We start from the raw sequence: 24,253 nt of genomic DNA on the forward strand, positions 1-24,253 counted from the left end.
GAGGAGAGCTGGAAAAGGCAGAGACCACCCAAGAGAGACCTGCCTGGAGGGAGGAGTGCCCCAAAGAGCACAGCTGGGACCCATCTTATTCACTATTTGAATGAACACAGGTGTCCCGCATTTTAGGCAATTAGTGCCACAGAGGCCACAGAAGCCCAGCACCCATCCACCTTGAAGAGAGACCATGTCAACATGGGAAGGGACAGAGGAGGGCAGTGGGTTCTGGCAGGGCAGGGAGACCTTCCATCCCCAGGGCACACTGCCATGGTGGTGGATATGGCCTCTGTGAGGACATGAGGAGCAAACACAGGCAGGGTGCAGAGCTCTGGTGAACAGCAGCGCAAAGATGATGAGCTGGTCACCAGCACACACCAGCTGGAAGATGAAAGTCAAACCACAAGCTGGAAAGGTCTGGATCAGCCTCCCCATCCAGCAAAGCTGAGCTGCCCAGTCAGGCTATGTCAGGAGCTTCATGCCGTCATGCCTGTGGCCACCTCCATGACCCAGGAGACTTTGCTGGCTCTCTGGTCCTTTTGTAACCCTGCTCTGCAGCACCTCAGCTGCTCCAGTGCTGGGTTCCCTCCCCTGGGAACCTTCTGCCTACCCTACCTTATATCCTATCCTATCCAATCCTGTCCTGTCCTACCCTGTCCTATCCTATCCTACCATGTCCTGGCTTATATCATTGCGCTGATGAGCCTGCCAGCCCAGGGCAATGCAGGTGACCATAGGCATCTCTGAAACTGCCTGAGCTGCTCCTGTTTCTCTGGACATGGCACTTATGCCTGGAGTTGGTTATATTACGTCTATCCCAGCTATGAAAATGTTAATGGTCTGTGGCAGACTTGGTCAGCCCTGATGGGTATGTCTGTCCTAGGAAGCAACTTTGGAGGGAGTGGTGAGAAGGAAGGGGACTTAGGTAGGACTCATGCTTTCATTTGCTGTCACTGTGCAGGGTGGTGACCATATTTCACTGTCCAAAGAACTTGGCAGTTGAATGAAATCCTTATTCACCTTTTATACCTGCGAGGGAGCTGGTGACCAGGCCATGATGAGCAATGCAGGGCACACGGTTCCCTGTAGAGGGATGTGCTCCAGCTGACACAGCCCCACAGAGTCATACACTGGCAGCCACATCACCCCACCGCTGTGCAAAGACAACTCTGCAAGCCAAATCACTGCAGGTTTTCCACCACCTGTGCTGCTGAGGTGCTTGGGGCTCCCTTTGCCGCTGCGGGGGGGACAGTGGTGTAACCCCTCCGGCTCAGCTGCAGGGACGCCTCTCTGCAAGCATCGCCGTGTGTGCATGCGTTTGCCCATGAGGAGATCTGGTGGGGGATGCTCTGTCCCTGGTGGGCTTAAGGACAGTCCCTGCCTGTCCCTGCGTGGACAGTGTCCCCAGGGGAGCCCCCAGCGCTGCTGGCAGCATCGCGGTCCCCACCCCACGGCCCCGCGAGGTGGCAGCAAGTGTCCGCGGAGGAAGCAGAGAGGCTGGGAGGCTGCAAGCTGCTCTGCTCGGCTGCGGAGAGGAGCCAGCAGCCAGCGAGCTCAGGCTGGCCTGGGAGCGGGGGTGAGACCCGGCTGGGGTGGGCAATGCACCCACAGCATCTGCGTAAGGGACAGACTGGGAGGGATTCCCCCGTCACTCAGCACATCCAGCCCACAGATGACCCCATGGGACAGACTCCAGCACACAGGACATACCCCAGCCCTGGAGGGACGTACCCCAGCCCTGGAGGGACATACCCCAGCCCTGGAGGGACGTACCCCAGCCCTGGAGGGACATACCCCAGCCCTGGAGGGGCAGGAGCCACCCCTGGTAAATGTTCTGCCCCTGGTGCCTTGTTCAGGTTACCGTGGCATAAAGGGGGCTCTGTGTTCAAAAGGCATTCCTGCGCATAACCGTGCCCAGAGCCTGTGACCTGGTCCCTGCCCACTCTCTGCCGCCACAGCTTGGTCCTTGGGGCAGGACGGGGGCAGCAGGGGCCCTGCAAGGAGCATGGGGCAAGTTTTGGGGGAGGGGGCTGAAATGAATAGAGCGATGTGATGGGGTAGCTGGCTGAAGCACAGTGCTGGATGTTCCCCACCAGGGCAGAACAAGCTCAGTTCAGCTTAGAGACAGTACAGAAGCAGGGTGTGAAATGCATCCTGCTGCAGATGCTAAAATGAAGCCTTCCCACATCTATTTTTTTTTTTTTTTTTTACCCCAACAGCTCCTATAGGCCAATGGAGCTCACCCTGTTACCCCAGGGCTTGGCCGTTGTGCTCAGCTAACCCATCCACCTCCCATCAAGAGGTAAGGATGGACCACAGACTAGGATGCTGAGCTCATCCCACCTCTGCCCCTCTCTGCCTCTCTGCCCCTGCTCCAGCCTGCAAGCCCGTTGCCTCAGCTGCTCCTTACTGAAGAGCTCCATAACCACCTACCACTGGCCAGAGGTCTACACAGAGCTGAGTTGAGGGATCTCATCTTGACAAAGAGTTCCTGGACTTCCTGCCTGAGCTCTCCACACCTGGATGAGCTGACCCTGACCCACAGCCCCTCTGAACCCTCCTCCTCCCCTTCCAGCCCCATGTGCTGCCCTGGGATGCTCTGTACCCAGCCCAGCACCCGTGTGGGGCATGCCCATCCCCATGAGAGCTCCAAAACTGCCTGTCCATCCCACCCCATTCTGCTCTCTGGCCAGGTCTGTGGCGCAGCTTAGGTACTGTTACTTACTGCACCAAACCAACAAAGAGGCCTTGGGGACATAGAAGCCCCACCAATGCTGGAACCCAGCCCTGGCTGCCAGTAATGTCTGTGACAGGCTGGATCCCTTCCCTGCAGCAAGTGGATTCACACTGATGTAAGAGGGTATTAAAGTTTGGCTGTGGGTTCGCGAAAGGAGGCAGTACGCCAGAGCCACCTTGCTTTTCCATCCCCCTCCTTGTAATGGACTCAGGATGTTAATTAATAGCTAATTGCTAATATCTTGCATCCCTCTAATGTCTCAACGAGGAGCCTCAAAGCACTTTGCAGACACTGGCTATGAGCCCCTGCTTTGAGAGTGCAGAAATTGCAGCCCAGAGATGTTTCAGGAACTTGCTGATGATCCAAGGCTGGATCAGCAACAGCCCCCGGCCCTGGATCCCTGCTCCAAGCAATGACCCACCCTGCCTCTCCTGCCACGCTGCTGGACTGCCTCCCAAACTGCGGCCTTTTATAAAACCCTCCCAGGCAAGCTGCCTAGAAGTCAGCCTTGCAGGGGCCCAAGGCAGGGAAACAAAGAGTTAAACAATACACTGATAGGCTGGTGAGCTCATCAGAGCTGGGATACGCTCCATTGTTTATTAGACTCTTAACAGAGCCCAATAGACAACCTCCAGAGGGATGCGGGGCTCAGGGTGAGCCTGGCTTAGGAGAGCAGGACCTTCTGCTGCAGCCTGTCCCACTGCCGTGAGGTGGGCAGCCGTCCCTCACCACTTGCCATGTAAGTAGGATGGATTTCCATGGGTTTGGCTCTGGGGGTGGTGGAAAGGGAGAGGGGATACAGCACGGCAAGGCTGGGGGTCATCCTCTTGCTGAGCCCCAAAAAGGGACTTGCAGATATTCTTTGCTCAGCAAGACGCTGAGCATGTTGCTGGGACCGTCTAAACTCTGGCGATGCTGGAAAGCTGCTCCCAAGGGCTGCAGGCGGCTGGGCCCAACCTGGCTCCACTGCACCAGCAAATGGACACTGGCTCTGTCTCAATTTACATCCAAGGTCTGGCGGGGCTTGTAGGCAATGTGAAATCCCCTGACACGTTGCCTTATTTCTCCACCCCTGGTCTCAGAACAGAGCTAGCCAGTCTGCAGGGACGGCTGCCCACGTAGCCACTGCCAGCCCCCTCCTCGCTCTGAGGCGAGCAGGGGCGTGGGGACGGGAGCAGAGAGGATGGGGCTTTAGCACTCATGCCCGGCACCGACACAACTCTCCCTGTCTTCTCCCAGAGCAGAGCCTGCCCAGCCAGCAGGATTTGGCCCTCTTCGGGCTGACACACAGGAACAGAAAGCTGGATACTCCAAGCTGCTCCTCCTGTGCCCACAGGAGCCGGCGGCTGGGTTCCTCCGCGGCGTGCTCAGGGGATGTTTAGTGCAAGCGGCCGACTCACCTCCTGCAGCGAGCAGCTACCCGCCAGTGACAGCTGGGACGACAGAGGCACGGCATGGTGAGTGGGCACTCGGCACTCGGTCCCCTCCCAAGGGATTCCCTGCCCCGACACCCGCACAAGGAATGGGGTGCTGCCCCCCATCAGCATCTCCCTGCATGCAGGTCCCCCAAGGCAGGCGTGCGGCTGCCTGAGCTCTTCGCCAGATGGCTGTGGGCAGGGCAGGTCCCCCACCTCCACCGGGAAGCAGCCCCCCAGTCCCCAGCTTACTCGGTTCCTTGGGAACCTCAGGCATGCTGCCTCACTGAATATACATCTCATTCCTATTGACTTTGAACCTGATTGATAGCCACTCTCAATTAAATTCAGCCAGCGCTAAGCATCTAACAAAAAGTTTCTGCAAAGTGCATGCATGCACATGTCCGTCAGTGCAGCAGCCTCCTTTCCCACCCATCCCATGGTCACACATAAGTCCTCTAGAGCAGCTAACCCCTTCTTCTGGCAGACATGGACCCATGACTGTCATCTGGGGGGGTCGTGTACTGAGGTTAAACATCAGGACTGATTAAAGAGTCGGACTGAGACACCCCGAGCAGCAGGAAAAGCCATGCTCAAAAAAGCATTTCTCAGTTTTCCTCCATTCCCCAACATTATGGTTTCCTCACAGCTGAGACCCACCAGTGAGGACTTTGCTGCCCACCCATTGGGGTGGCGGGCAGGACACATCTTCTGGCTGAAGGACAAATGAACTCTTTGGGTCTTACCCCAAGACTTTGCAGAGCACCTGATGCTGCTATTTGCCAGGGGAGCATCCCACGTCATCTAGAGGCCACTGGAAACCCCAGAGAGCCATGGGGCAGTGGGGAGGGTCTGGGGGTCCCCCTCTGTGGGACCACCCAGGGCTTTGGTGGGGCAGTATCTAGATCTCGGATGGCCAGGTCAGGGGTGGGTGGGAGAAGCGCATGCACATGTTCAGGTGACCCACCCAACTGCTCCATAGCACCGGAGCTGCTATTCACCCAAACCCAGTGGTCGTACTGGTGCCGGGCAGACCAGAGCCCACTTGCTTTGTCTGCTTGGGGACAGCTGGCAGTGTCTGAGCCCTCAGGAAAAGCCCATCCAGGCCTGGCCCTCGAGCCAGGCTGGTCTTTCTGCTTCCCCCGGTGTAAATCAGAAGAAGCCACATCCATGGAGTGCAGTGCTCACTTTGCCCTTTCCTCAAAACTTTCTTTTCCATGATGGTTGATTCCCAGAGGGATGTGGGGCTGGAGGTGAACCCGGCTTAGGAGCGCAGGAGCTTCTGCTGTTGCCTGTCCCACCCCTGGTGGGGTGGGGAGTTTGCTTCAGGGAGGTGGCTTGACAGCAGAGAGGAAGGCAAAATATATTGATAAACTTGGTCTGGATTTCCAGCAACATTTTTCAGTTGGTTTGCAAAATCCTTAGCTTTTCCCCCGGTGATTTGTGTGGTAAAACACAGGGCAGAGACCCCAAGTGCTGCGGGCCCTCCACACCGCCCTGCACACGGCAGCACCACCACCAGCACCGATGGCTCTGTGCCTGGGGCAGGTCCGTGCTCACCTGCACCACCGGTGCTCTCATGGGATGGCACCCGCTTAGTCCTGGGACAAAGACTGGCTTCATTTTGGGATGCTGAGAGGGGTGTTCACGAGGAAGAGCCAGATGGAGATGGACAACAACCCCTGGAGCGAGACTGAGCTGGGGGAACTCAGGTGCCCTTGGCCATGCAAAGTGGGAGGAAGAAGTGGCAGAAACTGCTTGCAGTGAGGACTTGAGAGGAGCATGTAAGAAGCTCCTGAAGAATCAGGGCTGCCTCCCCGAATAAAAAGGGGATGGCCAGGCTGAGTAAATCCAGCCCTTGCATGGCAGGGAGGACACAGGCCTGTGCTTAGGAGCAAGGTCTTCAGATCGGGCTGTTGCCCCACTTTTAGCACAACTCTGGCCACATCTGCAGGTTATTTACAGCATCCCAGGTCCTGGACTGGGATGCCAGTCCTGAGAGCTGCCACTGCTGGGGTGTGGTGGGTGAGAAACCCCATCCGCAGCTGGGTTGGGCTGAGGGACCCAGGGCAGAGGCCTTAGGTGCTCTGCTCAGTCCAAAGCTCTCTCCTCAGCACCACCATGTAATGTCCCCAAGGTCCAGGAGGTACCCAAGTGTGTGCTGTGCTGCTTTGCCACTGGGGTCCCCAGCAGGTGGGCCCCAGTGGATCTCCCAGCTCAGAAACTGAACATCACCACACAAAGCACTGGAAGAGCAAAGGGAGGAGAAATAGAATCACATGAGGCTCTTCCTTATGGAGGGGGAAAAGAAAGATCCCACTGTTAGCTCCACCACCAACAGCCGCCCAAGATTTCAGAGGCAGCAGCAGCACACCACCAGGCATGAAATCCAAGATGTGCTCTGGAGGCATTTTCAAGCCAGCAAATGGTCATCTGCTGATGCTCTCCTTACAACAATGATTAAAAAAAATTGGGAGAAATATGATAGCATTATCCTGCCAGGCTGCTCAGTACAACCATCGCATCTTCAAATATGAGCACATCTGTGATGAATTAGGGACGGAGCATGGGCAGAGCAGGAACTGAAATCGCATTAGCTCTCCCAGGAGCTGCGGATACAGTGCTCACAAACAAACTCCCGGCCACTTGCAGGGAGTGAAATCCTTCACTAGCTAACAGTGGGGAAAATACGGAGAGACTAACGCAAAAGCACAGACAGAAATATAAAGCAGGGTATATAAATTAGAGGAAGACCAAATGTGGAGAAAAGTGTGATCAAAAGAGCACGCTTTGCCAGGAAGTGCCAGAAAATTGATCAGTGTCTGGAAATTGTGGTGAGAGGGATGGTTATGCCAGAAAATAAAAGGGGGTGGAGGGGAAAATCCACTCTAGTGTAAACGCAAACCTGAAAGGAAGACGATGGTTTCTGCAGAAGCCTGACATTAACGCTCTGCAAAATGAAGAGGAAGGTGCTCTGCAGAGCTCAGAGTACACCCAGATATGGAGGGAGGGTGGCAGCACAGGGGTAAGTAAGGCATGGGGTGCCTGACAGATGGGGCAGGGCAGACTGCATTAGACTGCTGAGATATGAGATCTGGGCATTATTCCAGAGAAGAAAGCAAATTTCCAACCACAAAGCCAAATTAAAATTATACAGTGGCTTGATCATAAAACCTCTCCACAATGGATGTTACAAAGAGAAAGACAAGAAATGCCACAACTACCTAGGATGTCATTTCAGGAAGAGCCTTGCAAAAGATTTGAGCTAGAAGAGGGGGATCGCATCCCAGCAATGCCACGAGCAAGGGAGCTGGTGGACAAGCTGCAGACACCAGCCAAGCAAGAAGTTATCCAGAATCTGGACTCATCTCCACAGAACTGGAGCTGGTGGGGGTTTTTGAGGACTGGGCTGACTCCTGGGCAGGTGGAAGCAGAGCAAAGGTTTTGGCCCACGCAGCGCCAGCCTCACTGTCTCCCCAGAACACTGGACGTTGCTGACAGTATTTGTTTTTTGTCTGAGGAGCCTGTGGCTGCCTGGAGCCACAACTTACAGGTGCGGTGAGGTGAGCTGCATCACAGATGCTGACAGCAGAGGAAGTTGTACCTGATCACCTACATGTCCAACACGTCTGTAGCCATCAAAATAACATCTCATAGCAGCTTGTGCTTCTGCAAAGCCAAGGGGTCAGCATGCTCCACTGCAATCAGTCCAGCTTGCAGAGGTAGGGTTAGCAGCTCAAAAGGAAGAGAAGCAGAGAAGCTAGAGCTTGCTACTATGACCAGACTTACCTGTCCTGTCAAGTGCTTGATCATCCCTGATCAAGTGCTGTAGAAGATGTATCAGGATGGCAGAAATGCCCCCATCTGTCCACAGAGGGGTGAAAGCTGCAGGTGGGAGGGCTATAAATCATGTCCGTTCCCCTTGGCTTTTGTTTTTAGCTTGTTGGTCCAAGTTTGGCAAACCTGAATCATCACAAAGTACATCAGTACCACCAGATCTACATTTCTGCAACAGTGTCTGTGTTGGGGGGACTAAACTGAAAAATTACTTCTGTCTCTTTTCAGAATAAACCGCAAACCTTGGCAGGGGACACAGGTGAAAGAATAAGGGAGGTGCTGGCTGGCACCCAACCAGCAGCATCCCTAGATGGGCACTGGGCCCAGTACAGCCCAAATATGGGCAGGTTTCCTTAAGACGGTGCCTCTGGAGCTGTGCCAGCCTTGCAGCTTCTGTGCGGCTGCACTTACGTGGTACATGCTCTCACATTGATTAGCAGCAACGGGAAACGAGCTGGGGCTGCCGGGCTCCATGCTCATTTCATCTACACTTTGTTGCTGCCCACTGCAGCCACAGGCCTTTCCGTGGCATACGCAGCATGCAAATCCAGCCCAGCATCACCCATGATGTGCACCTCCTGGTGAGCCATCCCATGGGCCAGCAGCGGGTCTGGGTACAGCCAGGGCCGAACTGAGCAAACATGCAGCCCAGGGTGCTGTGTGTGCCAAACGAGGGCCAGAGCAGGGTTTTCAATGAACTGCTCTGGATCAAAGCCCACTTAGGCTCAAAGCTTGCGTAGTGCTTAGGAAGATCTGTGCTTGGCAGGGCAGCGGGCACAGAGCTCTGGTGGCACTGTCCATCCATCTGAGCCCCACTGGGGGCTTGTGCCCGGGCCAGGGTGCTTGTGGCTTGAGTCTGACTGCTGCTGTGAATGGAGGAGACCCACAGGGACAGCTTTGGGGCTGGCAGCAATCACCAGTGGCTCTGCATTGAGGTGCTGGCAGAACGGCAATGCAGGGTTCTGGGCTGCTCCCGGCTGGCACCGCTGTCACACTCCTACTGCAGAACATCCCCATGCCCCAAGGGGGGGGACAGTCCAAATGCCTGGCAGAGGACAGGTCAGTCCCAGCCCTCCTGACACCACTGAGCCCCTGGTAGAAAACCTGGCAGCTCAGGCAGGAGTTCGCTTTGCAAACAGTGTCTGATTCCTGGGTGAGAAGCATCCACATCCCCAGCCTCTCCCTCCCTCCTCAGCCCTGGTACCTGCATGGGTTCACTCTGCTGGGCTTCCCAGCAGCAGGTCAGACCGTGCATCAGGAGCACTCCCTGATCCAGCCTCCTGCCCTTGTCTCCTCAGCAGAGCCCTGAGGAAATAGTGGTTAACATAATGCTCTGCTCTTCCCATTTACCTTAATGGTTTCTCCGTGCTAAAGGCACTTTGTTTCTGGGAAAATATATTTCGCCCTAGAGTTGGTGAAAAAATAATGCCTCAAAAAGCCACACTGCTGACCCAGCCGTCACAAGGCAGAGCGTTTCAGTGTGCTTCTGCTACCGAGCCCAAGAGCCCTCCTGCAGCAGCCTGCCCCAGCTTACAGCTGGAGAAATATTTCCTGTGTGACAAGCATTTCCCCATCTCCCATCTGTGCATTTAGATAGGAAATGAGAAGCTCCTATGCTGCGGCTACTACAAGGCTGACATGTCTAGGCTGGATGTGGCAGTGAGGAACATCCAGCCCCAGGGGCCTGAGAGAAGTGCTCAGCCCATGGGAGGGTGATTTCTGCTCTCCCGCTGAGTGGTCCTGACATGGCACACCTGTGCCTCGGTTTCCCTGCCTGCAAGAGGGAGACGTGATCATGACATAAGGTGCTGAGGTGTAATTTGGGGTCTGGGAGGGAAAGCGGGTTCGGGAATACAAGGCTCTTCCCCACAAGCAGCATCACCAACCCTCCTTGCAGCACCCTGATACTCTCCTGAAAGCAGCCAAGAGCCCTGGGAGGCTCAGGGTAGTCGGTCCCAACGGACTTCTATTCGTCCCACCACTGAATCCCTGTGGGAGCTGAAAGCTGGTGAGCTGGAACGTCTCAGGACAGGGACTGCAGGAGTCCCACTGTCCTTGGGTGAGCAGTGGGACTCTGCAGGCATCCTCAGTCCAGCCTACCTGCAGGATCCTGTTGCCTATTCCTAAATTTCATTGCTCTCGTAGGTGTGATGCTCTTCTCTCCCTGCAGTGACCCTCAAGGCCTTCTCCACCTTCATTTGACTTGGCACTGATTAATGACCAAATGAAAAGCACCCAATCCATCCTCCATCACTAGCCCTGCTCTGCTCTTTGTCTTTTGTCCATCTAAGGTCTCCTCCTCAGATCCTGTCACCATGGAAATTCCCCCCAAAAGCCCTGACGGGAGTGACAAGTCTCCTCAGTCCAAGGAGCTGCTGACCAGTAACACGGCCAGCACCCTCTGCATCAGCTCCCAGAGCGAGTCCGTCTGGACCAGCACATCCAGAAGCAAGTGGGACATATACCACAAGCCTGTCATTGTCGTGTCTGTCGGCGCAGCCATCTTCCTCTTTGGGATGGTCATCACCAGCCTGTCTTGCATCCAAATCAAGAACAAAAACGTTTACAAAATGTGTGGCCCAGCTTTCCTGTCCTTGGGACTGATGCTCCTTGTTTGTGGCCTTGTCTGGATCCCCATCATCCGGAAGAAGCAGAAGCAGAGACAGAAATCACGGTTTCTACAGAGTCTCAAGTCCTTCTTCTTTAACCGCTGAGGGCAACCCAGGACCTTCCTGGGAAGGCTCCTCTCCCCCCTACCCACCTCTACCCACCTGTGTTGGTTAGCCATAAAAAGAAACGTGTTTATACTCTCCTAGAGGATTTCATCCTAGTAAGTCTTTTCCCTACAGGTGAAACATATTGTAGCAGTCTCCAGTGTGAAAATGAACTTTGTATTTTATCCAAGTAATCCCAGAAAAAAAGAGACCAGGATTTTGCAGCTGAGCAAGTTCCGAGCTCTCTGCATCGCCCTCCTGTCCAATGAGCAACCCAACGTCACATATTGGGAAAAGCAAAGCTCCTACATGACCTGGCTCCACGCAGTAGGTTCTGCAAGATACATCAGCAGAGAGGAGCCAACCAACTACAGAGCGTGAGTAAAGGTGTGAACATTGCTGACTGCAAACTGCAGCTCAGATGTAGAAATTGGGAGGCCAGAGATGGTTCATCCAGAGTCAGCAGAGAGGAGAAGCAGGACAGTGTAGTTCCAGACCGCTTTGTATGAGAGAAAGGCACCAGAACAGGCAACACACATCACCAAAGCTTAGGAAGACCAGATGTGACGCCCATGGTCAGGACTTTCTTGTTATTGAGCTATTACAATGGCTGGCTGAGACATGGCTGCAAACTGCAGCTCAGTCCTTGCTCAGAGTGGAGCGTTCACAAGCTCTATTTATTGCTCCAGAGGTTCGAGGCAAGGAGCAGCATCACAAGCAGCATTTTTTTACTCCCCCTGGCAGAGGGTGTTTAAGAAAGGCTGCTCCTCCAGGCCTGCAGAGGCGAAGTTGCTTTGCAGCATCTCTGACTTGCACTGATGTCTGCCAGAGACACCCATAAACCCAAACCGTCAGCCTATTCATGCGACCAGAATTGGATCACAGGCAAGTGAGACAGGTTCGTTATCTCCACCACTCTGTATTTCTGCTTTTCATAAATGTGTGTCCTGAGGCAATTCACCAGGGAAGGCACAGATCCTTTCTGCATGGTTTTTGCTTTAATTTTATATTTTCAGCAGGCCTGATTTACTTCAAAAGACAAATTTGAAATGTAGATTCTCAGTCTGAAGAACTGGCCTCAGTCTGAATGGCAAGATCTGGGTTGATCTAAATAGGCCCATGATGTCCAGCTCCTCATTTGGAGTTCAGGCACTGATGAGAGTCTGATTTTTCAGAAGTGCTGATGCAGACTGGGTCCCATGGCAGACTTTTATCAGCCCAGTGAGACTCCCAGCAGAGCAAGCACTGGCTTAAAGGCCCTGACACCCACTGCAGGGTGAGGGTGTGGTTGGTGCTAATCAGAAGCAGAAGAGGAACACAGAAGAGGAGACCCCATCAAGCTCCCCTTTATAGTCTGTACCTCTGCGGGGAAGCCGAGGCAGCCCCGTTGCTCTTCCAAATGCCATGGGAGAAGAGAGGTTGGCAGGGGGTACACTGAGAGAATTTGCAATGTGTTTGCTCTGCTTTCAAACAGACAGGGTATGATAACCTCCATCAACTGCTGATGAGAAGAAGCTCATATAAGCCCTCAGGTTTCTCTAACCCGGTATCCCATGTCTATCAACAACTCCCAAGGAAAGCAGGAGAAAAGCACTAGGAATGGTGCATGCAGACAATAGTCTTTCTCCTGGTTTATGTCCACCTCCCAGCTCACAGCAGCTCATACCCATGCCAGAGGTTGCTCCAGACCACTGTTTAATGGTCACTGATACAGCCAACATGCCCAACTCCTCCTGTTTTCCCCACTTTTTCAAATCAGTTTGCACTTTCAGGCTCTGCAACATTCTGGAGCCACAATCCCTTCAAGCCCTCTAATTTGCCAGACACGTTGGAAGCTCTGCATAGCATCAGGAGACACAGCAAAAGCAGAGGGTAACAGGCATTGGTGCTCCAGGCCAGGGGCGCCCAACAAGTCAGTTAAAAGGGAGTGTTAGCTGTAGTCAAAGATCATGAAGCTGTAGCAGTGCGAGCTGTGCTCGGGGCCAAGAGTTGATTCTTTGTGGGGAAATATTTAACCTCCTCCTGGTCATCTCTGGCTGAACTCCCTTATATCCGAAATCAGTGCCACATCAGCCGCTTTGCCTGCAAGTATGGTCCAAGGTGCCTGTGGCCCAAAGCCCTCAAGTGGAAGCATTTGTGCTCCCACAATTTGGCTAACACGATTAACCAAGGAGGTCGGGCTCACCTTGGCACTGCTGCCAGGCTTTCACCAGTATGTGACCAAGGCTGACCAGTCCCATGTGCCTGGAGATCCCCTCCACCAGTGTTGAGAGAACTTGAGGAGGCAGCTTCCAGCCTGGCAGCTGGCACAGCTGGATTACGAGTATTCGAGCAACGCACATCCCTTTGCCCCAGGCTCAACCTGGCCCTGACTTTTGTTTCCTGGGTGGTGCAGACATGTGTGTCCCCGGCCAGCCAGTGCCAGGTTCATGAATGGGGTGTACAAGGTGTATGATCTGGCACTGGACCCAGTAAACCTCCGTTTGTTCCTCAGCCATTCATCATGCTGTGCAAGGCTTTGCTTGTTTTTGCAATCCTGACTTGGCACTATTGATTTAGCTACAACGGGCAGAGGACACACACCTAAAACTCCTGCTCGGGGGGCAGCTGCAGTCAGAAGAGCAGACAAACATCAGGACCCATGAGGGGGAAATCATGGAGTAAAATGAAGAGCATCACCAGGTCCTGGCTGGCTCCAGCCTGCAGATCTGGTCACAGACAGGCATCCTAAAGCTGCACAGTCTGGAGAAGGCACCTGGAAATGTTCCCTGCTGCAAATAGCTCTGCAAGCTCTGGCAAAAGGCTGCTCGGCCCAGGCTCAGTGTCCAAAAGGATGTGACAGGAGGACTGGAAGTACCAAATGGCTTGAGAGAGGGAGCAGGGGTCCTGCTCTCCATGTCTCACGACCAAGGATGAGGAGACAGTCAATGAAATATTAATATGATAAGAAGGCACTGAGACCAAGAATCTAATGGGATTCCAGACTGGTCATTTATAACAAGAATATTAGGTTTAATTAAAGCAAAAATTTCCCAAGAGACTTTCACGTTGCTGCTCTGGTCTCATGTCTATTGTTTTGTGCCTGTGTGATAAGGTGTTTGGGCTGGATGATGGTGTGGCATCCAGGGGCCACCATGCAGGGGGGCTCACTCAGAACATCGGGAGGAGGAAGAGTGGGGTTGGTGCTGCAGGTTTGTTTGGGTGCTGGCCATGTGCCCTGGGTGAAGGTCTCAGGTCTGCAGATGTGCTCAGTGCACACCTCTGTTGAGGTGAGGAACACATGGGTGGCACAGGAAAGTGCAGGGCAAGAGGATGGAGCCTGCCCAGGTGAGGGTATAAAGGCAATAGCCCAGGGATCAGCAAAGCTTGCTGAGGAGAGGAGGGGGGATTTATCAGGTGGATCTTACCATTTGCTGCCCAGATCTGTAGGGGGACAGTAAGATAAAGGGAGAGAAATGTTAACTGAAAGGAAAGCTAGATTAACAGTTCGAAGATCAACATGCAGATGGAAGTCTAGCAACAGAGTGGGAACTCTCCACTTTCTTGCACTGGGTATAAATGCCTGATTACTGCCAGGAAGTTGGGTGGATTTTGCATTTCTGCATGCAATGCAAAGACCTCCCAGTAATGGGAAATGCATCATTCTCCTGAAGTGAGAGAGGCTGAGCTGGAACAACTTTGGGAAACAGATGCAGTGCATCCTGGAGGCTGTTCACAAGGGTTTCGTTAGGAACTGAATCACAGAATCACAGAATCACAGAATCACAGAATCACTAACGTTGGAAAAGACCTGTAAGATCATCAAGTCCAACCTTAAAAAAAAAAAAAAAAAACACAAAAAACAAAACAAAAAAACCCCCACAAAAAACAAACCACCACACACCAAAAACCAACCCACCCAACACCACACAGCACCATGCCCATCAAGCCACATCCCACAATGCCACATCCACACGCTCCTTGAATACCTCCAGGGAGGGTGACTCTACCACCTCCCTGGGAACTGACATAAAATGCATGCTCTACTGTGGCCCAGCAAAACCCTGCAGGGCTGCCGAAAAGTGAAATCCTGCCTCTGTGCTGTGGGACCAGTGAACTTCTACATCCCACTGACATGGGAAGCTGCAGAGGCAGGGAATATCCATGGGTTCAAAATGTATTTATTTATGGACAACAGATCAAAAAAGAGACAGCAGAAGCAACAGAGAGGGGTGTGCCCTCTAACTTCTATAACACAACAATGGTGGATGCTAGAGAAGTCCATGAGGAGCAGATGGCAGCAAGGGCTGGGCTCACGTGTTGTCTCCTCCTGCCACTGATGGAGACGGCAATGGGCTAGAGGGACCTTTGATCTGATCATAGGGTAGTTCATGTCTTTGGGTCATTCCCATGAACCCGCAAAGCACTGTTTGACTGCTCCCCAATATGCCTCTCTACTCCCACTGAAGCCTGTTTGAATCCCGGATCAGACCAAAGAAAATAATTTTTTAAGAAAATATCAGGTATCCAGCAAACATGTCCAGCTCTCAGTAAAGTAAGCTTAGATGTGATCTGCCAGCTTCCCCTGTTCTATAAAAAGAACAGGAAATCCATTACAAAATTCATTATCTCTGCAGAGCAGTCCAAAGAGGAAATGTTTCTCCTGCATCTCAAAGGTCAGCCCCCAGCAAACCCGCTGAGCAGGCTCTGCTGCCGGATGACACCCTGCCACAGGGCGCCTGCAACAGCTTCTTCATTCCTGGGCTTTAACAAAAGTCAAGCCTGCCCAAAGATACCACACACCCATGTTGCATGCCTCTCTCTGAGGATGTTAAATTGTGTTTTATCTCACTTTGCATTAACTGGATTCTTCCCTGGTGTAATCTGCAGATTTCTGCAGCTGCTGCTGGGAATTGCACTAGCACTAACCCCCTCCTCTGGGGTATAAATGATTTAACCACGGAAGGAAGCAAATGACCACCGGTGTCCATAAGCGTACATATATATTCCTCTGAGAGCTCCCATCACTCCTTCCTGGAAACACAGACGAGAGCTCAGGGGGTTGTGGGGACTGATGTCCCGAGTCTCCGCTGGGATGTCAGCTTCGTGCCTGTGTCTGGATATTAGCTGGGCTACCAGTTCAACGTGGACCCTGAAATGCTGCTGGTGCTTCCTTGCTCCCCAAGGCACAGATGTCGCCCTGCCGGGATGAACCGCAATCGCCCATCCCTCACTCAAAGCCCTTCCCTGTCGTTATGAGCAGTAAGGAGAGTAAGAACTTTCAGAGGACTCTCAATGCTCGCAGTGAGTTTGAAATCCTACAAAAAAACCCAATCCTTCCTATTTTAGCACTAGGTTTTAGGAACATGGAAACTATTGAATCAGCTCAGACTTGCACCATGGCACTGCTGAAAAGGGCACAGGAAAGCTGCAGAGGCAGATGTGAGCAAACACACCCCAGCTTTGCCCCTTAACCTTAATGAGAGGGAATGCTGAAGCTGGGCTTTCACCCAAACCGTGTCAGAAATGGTAAATCTGGTTATTTCTCACTCAAACTTTATACTGCTGTGACCTGGGTGTTTCCAGGGGAGGAAAAGCCTCCGGCCGTGCAGTTGCTCAGAGCTGCCCGGGCACGTGTATGCAGTCCCAGCGAGGGCTGGGAGTTCCCCCCGCCAGAGCTGGGTGTTGCAGCAACAAAAGTAGTTGTGTTTTTTCTTCTTTTTTTTTTCCTTCCACTCAACCGGAATATCAGGTTGCAACAGAAGTCAGCACCAAAAAGGAAACTGTTTACTTCGAATGCTCTGACCCCGGATATTTAAAGCTCTGCTCCTCCACACACAGCAGTGTCGAGAATGGGAAAACTCCTGTTCCCTGCGTTACGGGGTTTGCAGTGTCCTGCCCGCCGCAAATGCTGAAGGTTCAGAGACTTCAGAGATGCCCATCCATGTCCCAGCCTCCCCTGTCAGCACCCCTGGAAAGGAAATACCATGAACCCCAGCCTGCTCCCGAGCTGGCTGGTACAGCCTGGTTTTAACCCAGCCCGAACCCCCAGCGCTGCCACAAACCCCCAGACTGCCAGGGCGGGGGGGTTCCAGGACGCCAGGACTGCTGAAAATGTTGCCTCGCCTCAGTTTTCTCGGTTTTGAGACGTGTTAGGGGGTTACAAAACTTTCCATCCCTTTCCGTGCTGGAGGACCCTGGGGGTGTGGGAGAAGAGGCTGGGGGGGGGGCAAGGGCTGGCGTGGGGGCTCAGGTCCCCAGCTCTGGATTGGGGTGGGCCACAGTTTGAAACCGCTCTGGCAAGGGCAGCCAGGCCACCGCACTCTGGGTGTCCTGTATTGTCGTAGGGGTGTTGGTTAACCCCTATGGAAGGAGCGGGGGCACCCCTTGCCTGGCCAGCGAGCACTTCCCTAGGTATTCATTTAATTACGAGCTTCCTTTGAGCCTCAGAGTTTAAACTATCTAGTTTAAAATCCATCCCTGGCGTACTCAACTCCTCTCTGGTCCAATGATGACCTTTCCAACATGTGCCACTCCGCAGCTGCAGGGCTCCGTGAAGGCAGGTGGAGAAATTCGGCTCCTCCACCTCCCTCTTGTCCTTTCAGGCTCTTGCAAGGGGATGTTGCATTATTTGCAGCCCTGCCATGGCTCAGCAGCCCTGGTGGGAGCCTGCACTCACCTGGGGAGGGGGGACCAAAATACTTACTGGTGTATCTGTGTCAGTGCTCTGCTTGCAAGGAGAACCCCTTCCAGCTGTGTTGTGTAGCCCTCAAGCTGAGTGTGTTACCGAAAATTGTAACCAAGAAAACTCTCCAAACCAAATGATAGTTTAGAAAGCGGACATTGGTTTATTGCAGTGCTGGGTGCATGGGGGATTTGTCCTCCTAGCATGCACACCGGCTTGAAATCATGATAAGTATTTAGAAGTTCTATAACAAGTGCATGTGTAATACAGCACCACATAACTCTGCAGTGAATGCACACAAGCCACTAAGGCTCAATCTCTCCTAGATCGACAGGCAGCGATGCCCTGGTATGGCTCTCTTCGTGGTGGTTGATCTCTGGAGGGAAGGAGCAGAGCCCTGGAGAAGGTCTGTGGGAGGAGGTGCCTTCTGCCTGCCTGCCCTGCCAAGCCTTGGTACCTCCCATCCCTCTGCAGCTGAACCACGGACCGCGGGTGCCTGTAGCTCCTGTGGTGCCCACGGAGGGGACCACTGCTCCTGATTGCCCCATCGTGCTGCACCATCAGCCCGAATCTCCTGGGCAGCTCTAGCAGATAGTTATTTATTTTGGGGTTTATAACTTTTTATACTTGTCCAGTCCTTGTGGGATCCTGTTTGCAGCACTTCTCCCCTGATTCAGGGCTTGGAAAGTCTTGCTCAGTTTTGAAGCAAAATCCTTGGGACCATTCCTAAGACTGGCAGATTCAGTTGTCATCCTCCAAGGACTCATGTGAGATGAAGGACTGGAATTTTTGGGATGGGGGGGATTTAATTTAGACTATTTTCTGAAGAAAACCTGATGTACTGCTTAGAGACACCCTCAGTCAGCGTGGGTGGCTATGGGTGGGCAGAGCAGGGGCAGCAGCACAGTCTGTCAAGAAAAGGGCTGTCAGAAGAATCTGTGTCCTACTATCTATCTATCTATCGATTGATCTATCTGTCTACCTATCTATCTACCTATCTATCCTTATACGCTTCCCACACAGATAAAAGTTGATTTTAGTCCCTGAACAGTTAATGCAGCCTGATGCTGATGGGTGCTGTGTGGTTTCAGCCCATGCCAGCAAAACCTAGAGGCATGTACTGCAGTCGCCTGCAGCATCACCCACCACCGGGACATAGTTTTTTCCTCTCTCTGCAGGTTGGCTCATGCTGGAGGACAGAGAGTGATTTTCCCCTCCTCCTCTTTCCTTCTCACCTCCTGCAGAGAATCTGCCTGCGTGTCTGATTCTGGGCAAAGCCTTTGGAGGAGGTCTCTCTCAGGCTTGGCTCCTGCCCAGCCTGCTGCCTGTCTTCTCTTGGTGGAAGCAATTATTTCTTTGGAAAGTTCTTTTGTTTCCTTTGCCCTGGCAAAGTATAAAGCTAAGCGCAGGTATGGGAAGGACATACTGTTTGTAGAGCTGGAAGTAGCTCAGAAAGTCCCTGGTGGGTGCAGGTAACAAAACCAGTGGTTCAAGCACCCAAGACTGTCCCTGAACAAGGTACAAAACAAGGAGGAGGGGAAGGAGATGGAAGCTTGGGTCTTCCACACCTGGTTACATGCTGGAAGTATTAAGCTGGAGGATTCAAGGGAAGATGCAGCTCTGGAGTACGTTCTGCCTGATTTGGGAGGGGCCAAAGGACTCAGAAGGGCATCCCACGTGTCTGTGTATGTGTGTCGCCATGGGATAGTCAGTATTTTGGGAAAGGGTCCCCAGGGAAAGCACTTGGGGGGAAGCTCCTCAGGGGTGTGGGCTCTTGACGTGTGGCTGAGATCAGGAGAGACCAACAGCCCCAGAGCTGATGCTGGCACATCACGGGGATCGCTTAGGACAGCGGGCTGGGCACCCCGCATGCTTTTATCGTCTCCAAGGGCGGTAGGAGCCATAAATCCTGAGTGGTGCATAATCGACAACCTCCTCTGCTCTGCTGGGAAGATCAGTGATTACTGCTGAGCCAGGCCCTGCAGGTAAATGAGAAGCAGGTCACCAGGCTTGCCTCTGCTACAGCAAGACTTGGTGGCATCTCAGCCTGAGGGACCGAGGCACTGGACCAGTGATGGTCACTGATGGCTCCCAGTTGAAATCCTCACTGGGAGAAGCTGCAGCTGCTCCCTCTGCCCAGTGATGATAATTGACTCCAGCTTTGCCTAGTGGTTACAGCCATCACTTAGTGCACGGGTTCCTCCCGCTGCTTGGTGGAGGGGGGAGGTCGAAGGTCTGTCTGTTTTTTCTGGCTACTGCGGGTGCTCCCCCAGCCCCGGCTGGATCTTTAGGGTTTGAGGGTGTGGGGTCTTGAATGTGGGGTCTGGTCGGCACCCCACCTGTCCCCATGTCTGGACCAGCCCTCAGGGTCTCAAGCTGGCTGGTGTGCCCAAGCATTACACTGAGTTTTGCAGAGTGCCTGGAGTTGGGATAAGCCAGCAACCCTCCTTCCAGCTTTGTTGCCTTCCACCCCCGAATGCAGCCTTAACCTGGGTCTTTGAACTCCAGCATAGGGAAGGGGTGGCTGGAAATCACAGGCCAGTATAACCAGCACTGCCAGCATATTCCTCAGCTGTACAGACCTCAGTTCAACACGTCTGTTTGCTGGCCGCTCGTGCAGGGGAAGGAGCCACTGCCCAAGGCAAGCAGTGCTGTGCACGGCTGATTGCATCAGGTTGGTGAAGGAGCCGGCAGATAAGCTGTCCCCAGGGCACTGCTGCTGCAAACACTCATCAGCCCTTCGGCTGCTCATGATGCGGTACCAGTCTAAGCCAGCTCTCTCCTGCTAAATCTGTTGCAATGGTTTTACAGCGGTGCCTGCCAGCAGCGGCGGATGCTGCCGTGCAGGTCAGACCCCTGCACTGCCGCTCCCCCACTCCCGCCGCACAGCTCTCTCAGACGAGACTGCACGGGAGCATCTCCGGCTGCAGCCCACTCCTGGGGAGCATTTGCAGATCTTGCAGAAAAGCTTTCAACAGCTGTGTAACCACCAAAGCCACGTGCCAGCCAGAGCTCGATGATGTTCACAGCACAAAGTTGGGCAGGGGGTGCTGGATCCCCTCTGCACTGTGGCCTGGGTGGGCTGAGCTCCCCCCGGTCAGGGGTGTGAAGGGCCCTGCGAAGTGTGGGACCTTCTTTCAGCAGAGGGGAGCATGTGGTAACCCGCCACATGCTGGGATGCTTTGAAGTGTTGTTCTCTGTGAGATGCTTTCCAGAGGGTCAGCATCACCAGCCAGGGCTCAGCAAGGAAGGAGCGCTGGGGGCAGGAGCCTTTCCTAATTCAATGTTATTCCTCTCCAGCCATGATGTCTGGGCTTCTTTTTCCAGATGTATGAAGAGATACAATCACTCCGCGTCTATCAATCAGTGTCTTTCGGGGCGGGGGGCGGGAGGCAGCATTCAATATAAATTGCTCCAAGCTTTCATTTGGTCAAGGAAGCTCTTTCGACACCCGGATTTGGGAGAAGAGCACTTGGAGAGCAGCTTCGCTCCTGCAGCCTTGAGTCCTACAGCTGAGACCCCATCCCAAAATGCTCCGACCCTGCATGTAGCTGCTGGCCCTTGAAGGAAACCAGTCTCCTCGTGCACAGGAGGGAGTTTGCACACCCCTGCCAAAGCTGAACTCATCTGCAGCCCCTGCATTTATGGCAGCTTGAGCCATTCACCGCCACAGGCACAGCCAGCACTGAGTCGTGGAGCTGTGGCTGGAGATCACAGTGCATGGACCGTCCCTGGGCTGCTCGGTCAAGCAGCACTGTGCTGCCCATCCATTTTCTCCTCATCCTGAGGCAGATATTTCATAAAAGCTCAACCCATGCTACAGGGAGTTACCTGGGCTTCACTACAGGACAAACTTTTTGAAAGGTCCCTCTCGGGTTTGTCTCTACATGCTGCAGTTAAATAAATATTGACTGACTCCCGCTAGCTAAAGATTTTGTCAGACCACTTCCATTCACCTGCTCAAATTCTTGCTGCTCCCAACTAATATGTAACTCGGGGAAGCAACATTCATTGTTCCCTGTGAAGAACTGGTTCACTCTTGCAACATATTTCTGCAAACCTGTTCTGGGCCAGGTCCAGGAACAAGCGTTTTCCGCTAACATCATCTTTCCAGCTACGGCAGAACTGGGCTAGAAAAAGGCAGAAGAGGTAGGCAGTGTTCCTGCTCTTTTTAAAGTACCTTTGGAGAAAAATGCAACTGTTTGCAGTCTTCTGAGCCATTAATTGGAGGTGAATGAACTTCTGAAAACCTTTGGGTTCCTCTCCAACCCAGAGAGCAACTTTATGTAGTGTGTCGCATTTCCTTTCGTGCTATCATGGGCAAATTGCTGCTCTCACGCACTGCTTGGCAGGGCTCGGCATCACTGAAATGCACCCAGATGAAAATCCTGCCTCCTACAGAGCAAATCCAAGCTGGGCTGCTGATACCCTCCTGAGGGGCAATACGGGGCATTCACCTTGCAACATCTGGCTCGCAAAAGCCAGAGGCTGCAGTGGAAGGAAGCCTGAAGAAAGCCTTGTCTGCAGTGTAAATACTGCCCAGGCCCCAGAGCTCCTCTGGAGGGACACCAGATGTATGGGGCAGGCCACGCCACCACACAGTGTCTTCTCCAGAGGGACAGGAGTTGCCACAGCGATTCCACCCTCTGGAGCGCGGTCAGCAATACCCAGTTTCTGCCTTGCATCAACCTTCATAAGTTTTCTTGCTCTCTTTTTCAGTCCTGGGCTGCCGTAGGCATAGGCTGCAGTCCAGGAGAAGACTTCTTCATCTGGTCTGGTGAGAACAAGGTGGCACCAGCCTTTTGCAGCGTGGGGCTGAACAGGCCTGGATTGATCCAAGCTCCTTGCATCGTACCCATCTTCCTTCAAGCTGTTTGCTTTTGGAGGGTGTCACTGGTCTGAAGATTCCTGGGGTGATGCCTACTCTGCCCCACGTGGCTAATGTCTGTTGGGATCAGAGACCAGGCTAGAAGGGACAGAAAAGTCTCGAGGCATCTTCTGGAGCTGTCTCACTACAATAAAAACTGTCTGTCTAATCACCTGGAAGAACTCCCTGAAATTCAGTGAATAGAAGATAAAGACTCAGAAAAAATAAAGAAAATGGGAACTGGATACAGCTGTGGGAGCAAGAGGGGACACAGAAAAGGTCCTTCCTTTCAGAGGATGATGAGGCTCAGGCTCATCAGAAAACTGGCGGGAGCAGCTCCATCATCATCAACACTAAACCTCAGGTGGGTTCATCAAAATGTGGCTGAACTGAGGAGGAAAGAGCTGCAAACCTCTTTTTCCATCCTCTGTCCACCTCCGTAATCACTCCAGTCCATTGAAAGAAGACTACAGAAAAAAGCATCAACCCACCAGGCTGCCCAACAGCCAGCCAGGCGCTGGGCACGGCTCTGAGCCTTGTGCCACCTGTGGCAGGGCAGGGGTCAGGGAAGACCACCGGTGTACGGGCAAGCACAGCCTGAACCTGGGGTGCAGGGGCTGGGGAAGCTCTGGCCACTGAGCTCTGGGTGACTCCCCAGCTCGACTCCCCTGGAGGCTGCAGGGACTGAGAAGACCCCTAGGAACTGAAGGCTGGGTTTGGGACCGAGGGATTTTTTTGGCTGAGCACTCATAAAGGCTGATTTCAGAGAATGTTTCCTGCAAACAGAGTGATCGAATCCTGAAAGAAGCTGTGCCCCAGCACTTCCCTCCATCCTGCTGGTAATTAAGCCAGGGCTGATCCTGGGCTGGCAAAGTGCAGATTCTCCCCCAGGCCCCAGAGGGTGATAATGCACAAAGAAGAGATTAGTTATTTTTTTGTGTATTTAAAAGCCTTAATTGTTCAAACACAGGGGGAAAAAAAATCTCCTGGAACAGGCAGACCCTTGCGATTGGGAGGGAACAGCACACCCTGGAATAGATGGTTTGCACAGCACTGTCTGCTGTGTGTTTGCAAGTGGCAGCCTGGACAAGGTTAGGAGAAAGGACCACGGCACCATGCTGGGCAGCCTCCTCTGCCGTGTGCTTGCGGTTTGTGAGATGCACACTGTGGGTGGCAGGCAGGAGCATGGTGACTTTTAGTACCTGGGATTCCCTGGGCAGCAGAGGAAACACTCAGACAAGGTAGGTAATGCCCCGTGTTCCCTCCATGGCAGAGCGGTGGTGGGGCTGCCTGGGTGGCAGACGGGCCCTGGGTGCCCTGGGTTTGGCAAGGAGATGGGGCAGGACACTCCTGGTGCAACCCCTGACAACCCCTGGAGCTAAGGCCATCTCCAGCAGGTACTTGCAGCTGGGCACTGCTCTAGTCCCTGACACTGACCACATGCCCAACATTCCTGTCTCAAGGTTTGGCATCCTCTGCATGACCAAGAGATGGGGCAAGCAACTGTCAGCCCACAGGCCGTGCAGTGCTTGTGCCTTGGGATGGCTTTCCCAGAGCCAAGGGCTCCCTGGATGCTCCACCTCCCTCAGGCTTTCCCTGTTTGCCAAGCATGCACAGACCAGAGAGGCAGGAGAGGAAAGATGTGCCCAGTGTCACACAACAACCCAGGAGCAGAAAGCAGCGGTACTGGATCCCACATAGCGATACTGGCTGCTCAGAGACAAGCCAAGAGCTCTGGGAAATTCTGCCTTATTCGGTGATTCATCACTAACTTGCTTGCTTCCCATTTTTGGGATGGGCGATGACGTAGGTTGTCTGATTTGTGGCTTTCCAGCAAGACCTGCTTTTTGGTGGTGTTGCAAGGGCGACGTATTTTTGATGCTCTAGACAAATTCCTGTGCCTCAGTTTAGCTATAGAGGGGAACACTGCAATGCTTCTAGGCTGTCACCGGGATGTCACAGCCAGTGTCCTGCAGACTTTGCTAGGATCCTCACATGGTGGATGCTGCTCAAAAATGACACAAG

The 24,253-nt window shown here is 53.3% G+C and overlaps 1 protein-coding gene across 1 annotated transcript; it reads left to right on the top strand.

Annotated features, from left to right (window-relative positions):
* Nucleotides 1–10,280: 10,280 nt before the first annotated feature.
* On the top strand, nucleotides 10,281–10,697 carry PIRT (phosphoinositide interacting regulator of transient receptor potential channels). The gene has a single exon (XM_009808972.2). It carries the CDS (start codon nucleotides 10,299–10,301, stop codon nucleotides 10,695–10,697), a length of 399 nt encoding a protein of 132 aa, XP_009807274.1. The 5' UTR covers nucleotides 10,281–10,298.
* Nucleotides 10,698–24,253: the final 13,556 nt, after the last annotated feature.

This window comes from Gavia stellata, chromosome 22, assembly GCF_030936135.1.
Source record: "Gavia stellata isolate bGavSte3 chromosome 22, bGavSte3.hap2, whole genome shotgun sequence".
NCBI lineage: Eukaryota > Metazoa > Chordata > Aves > Gaviiformes > Gaviidae > Gavia > Gavia stellata.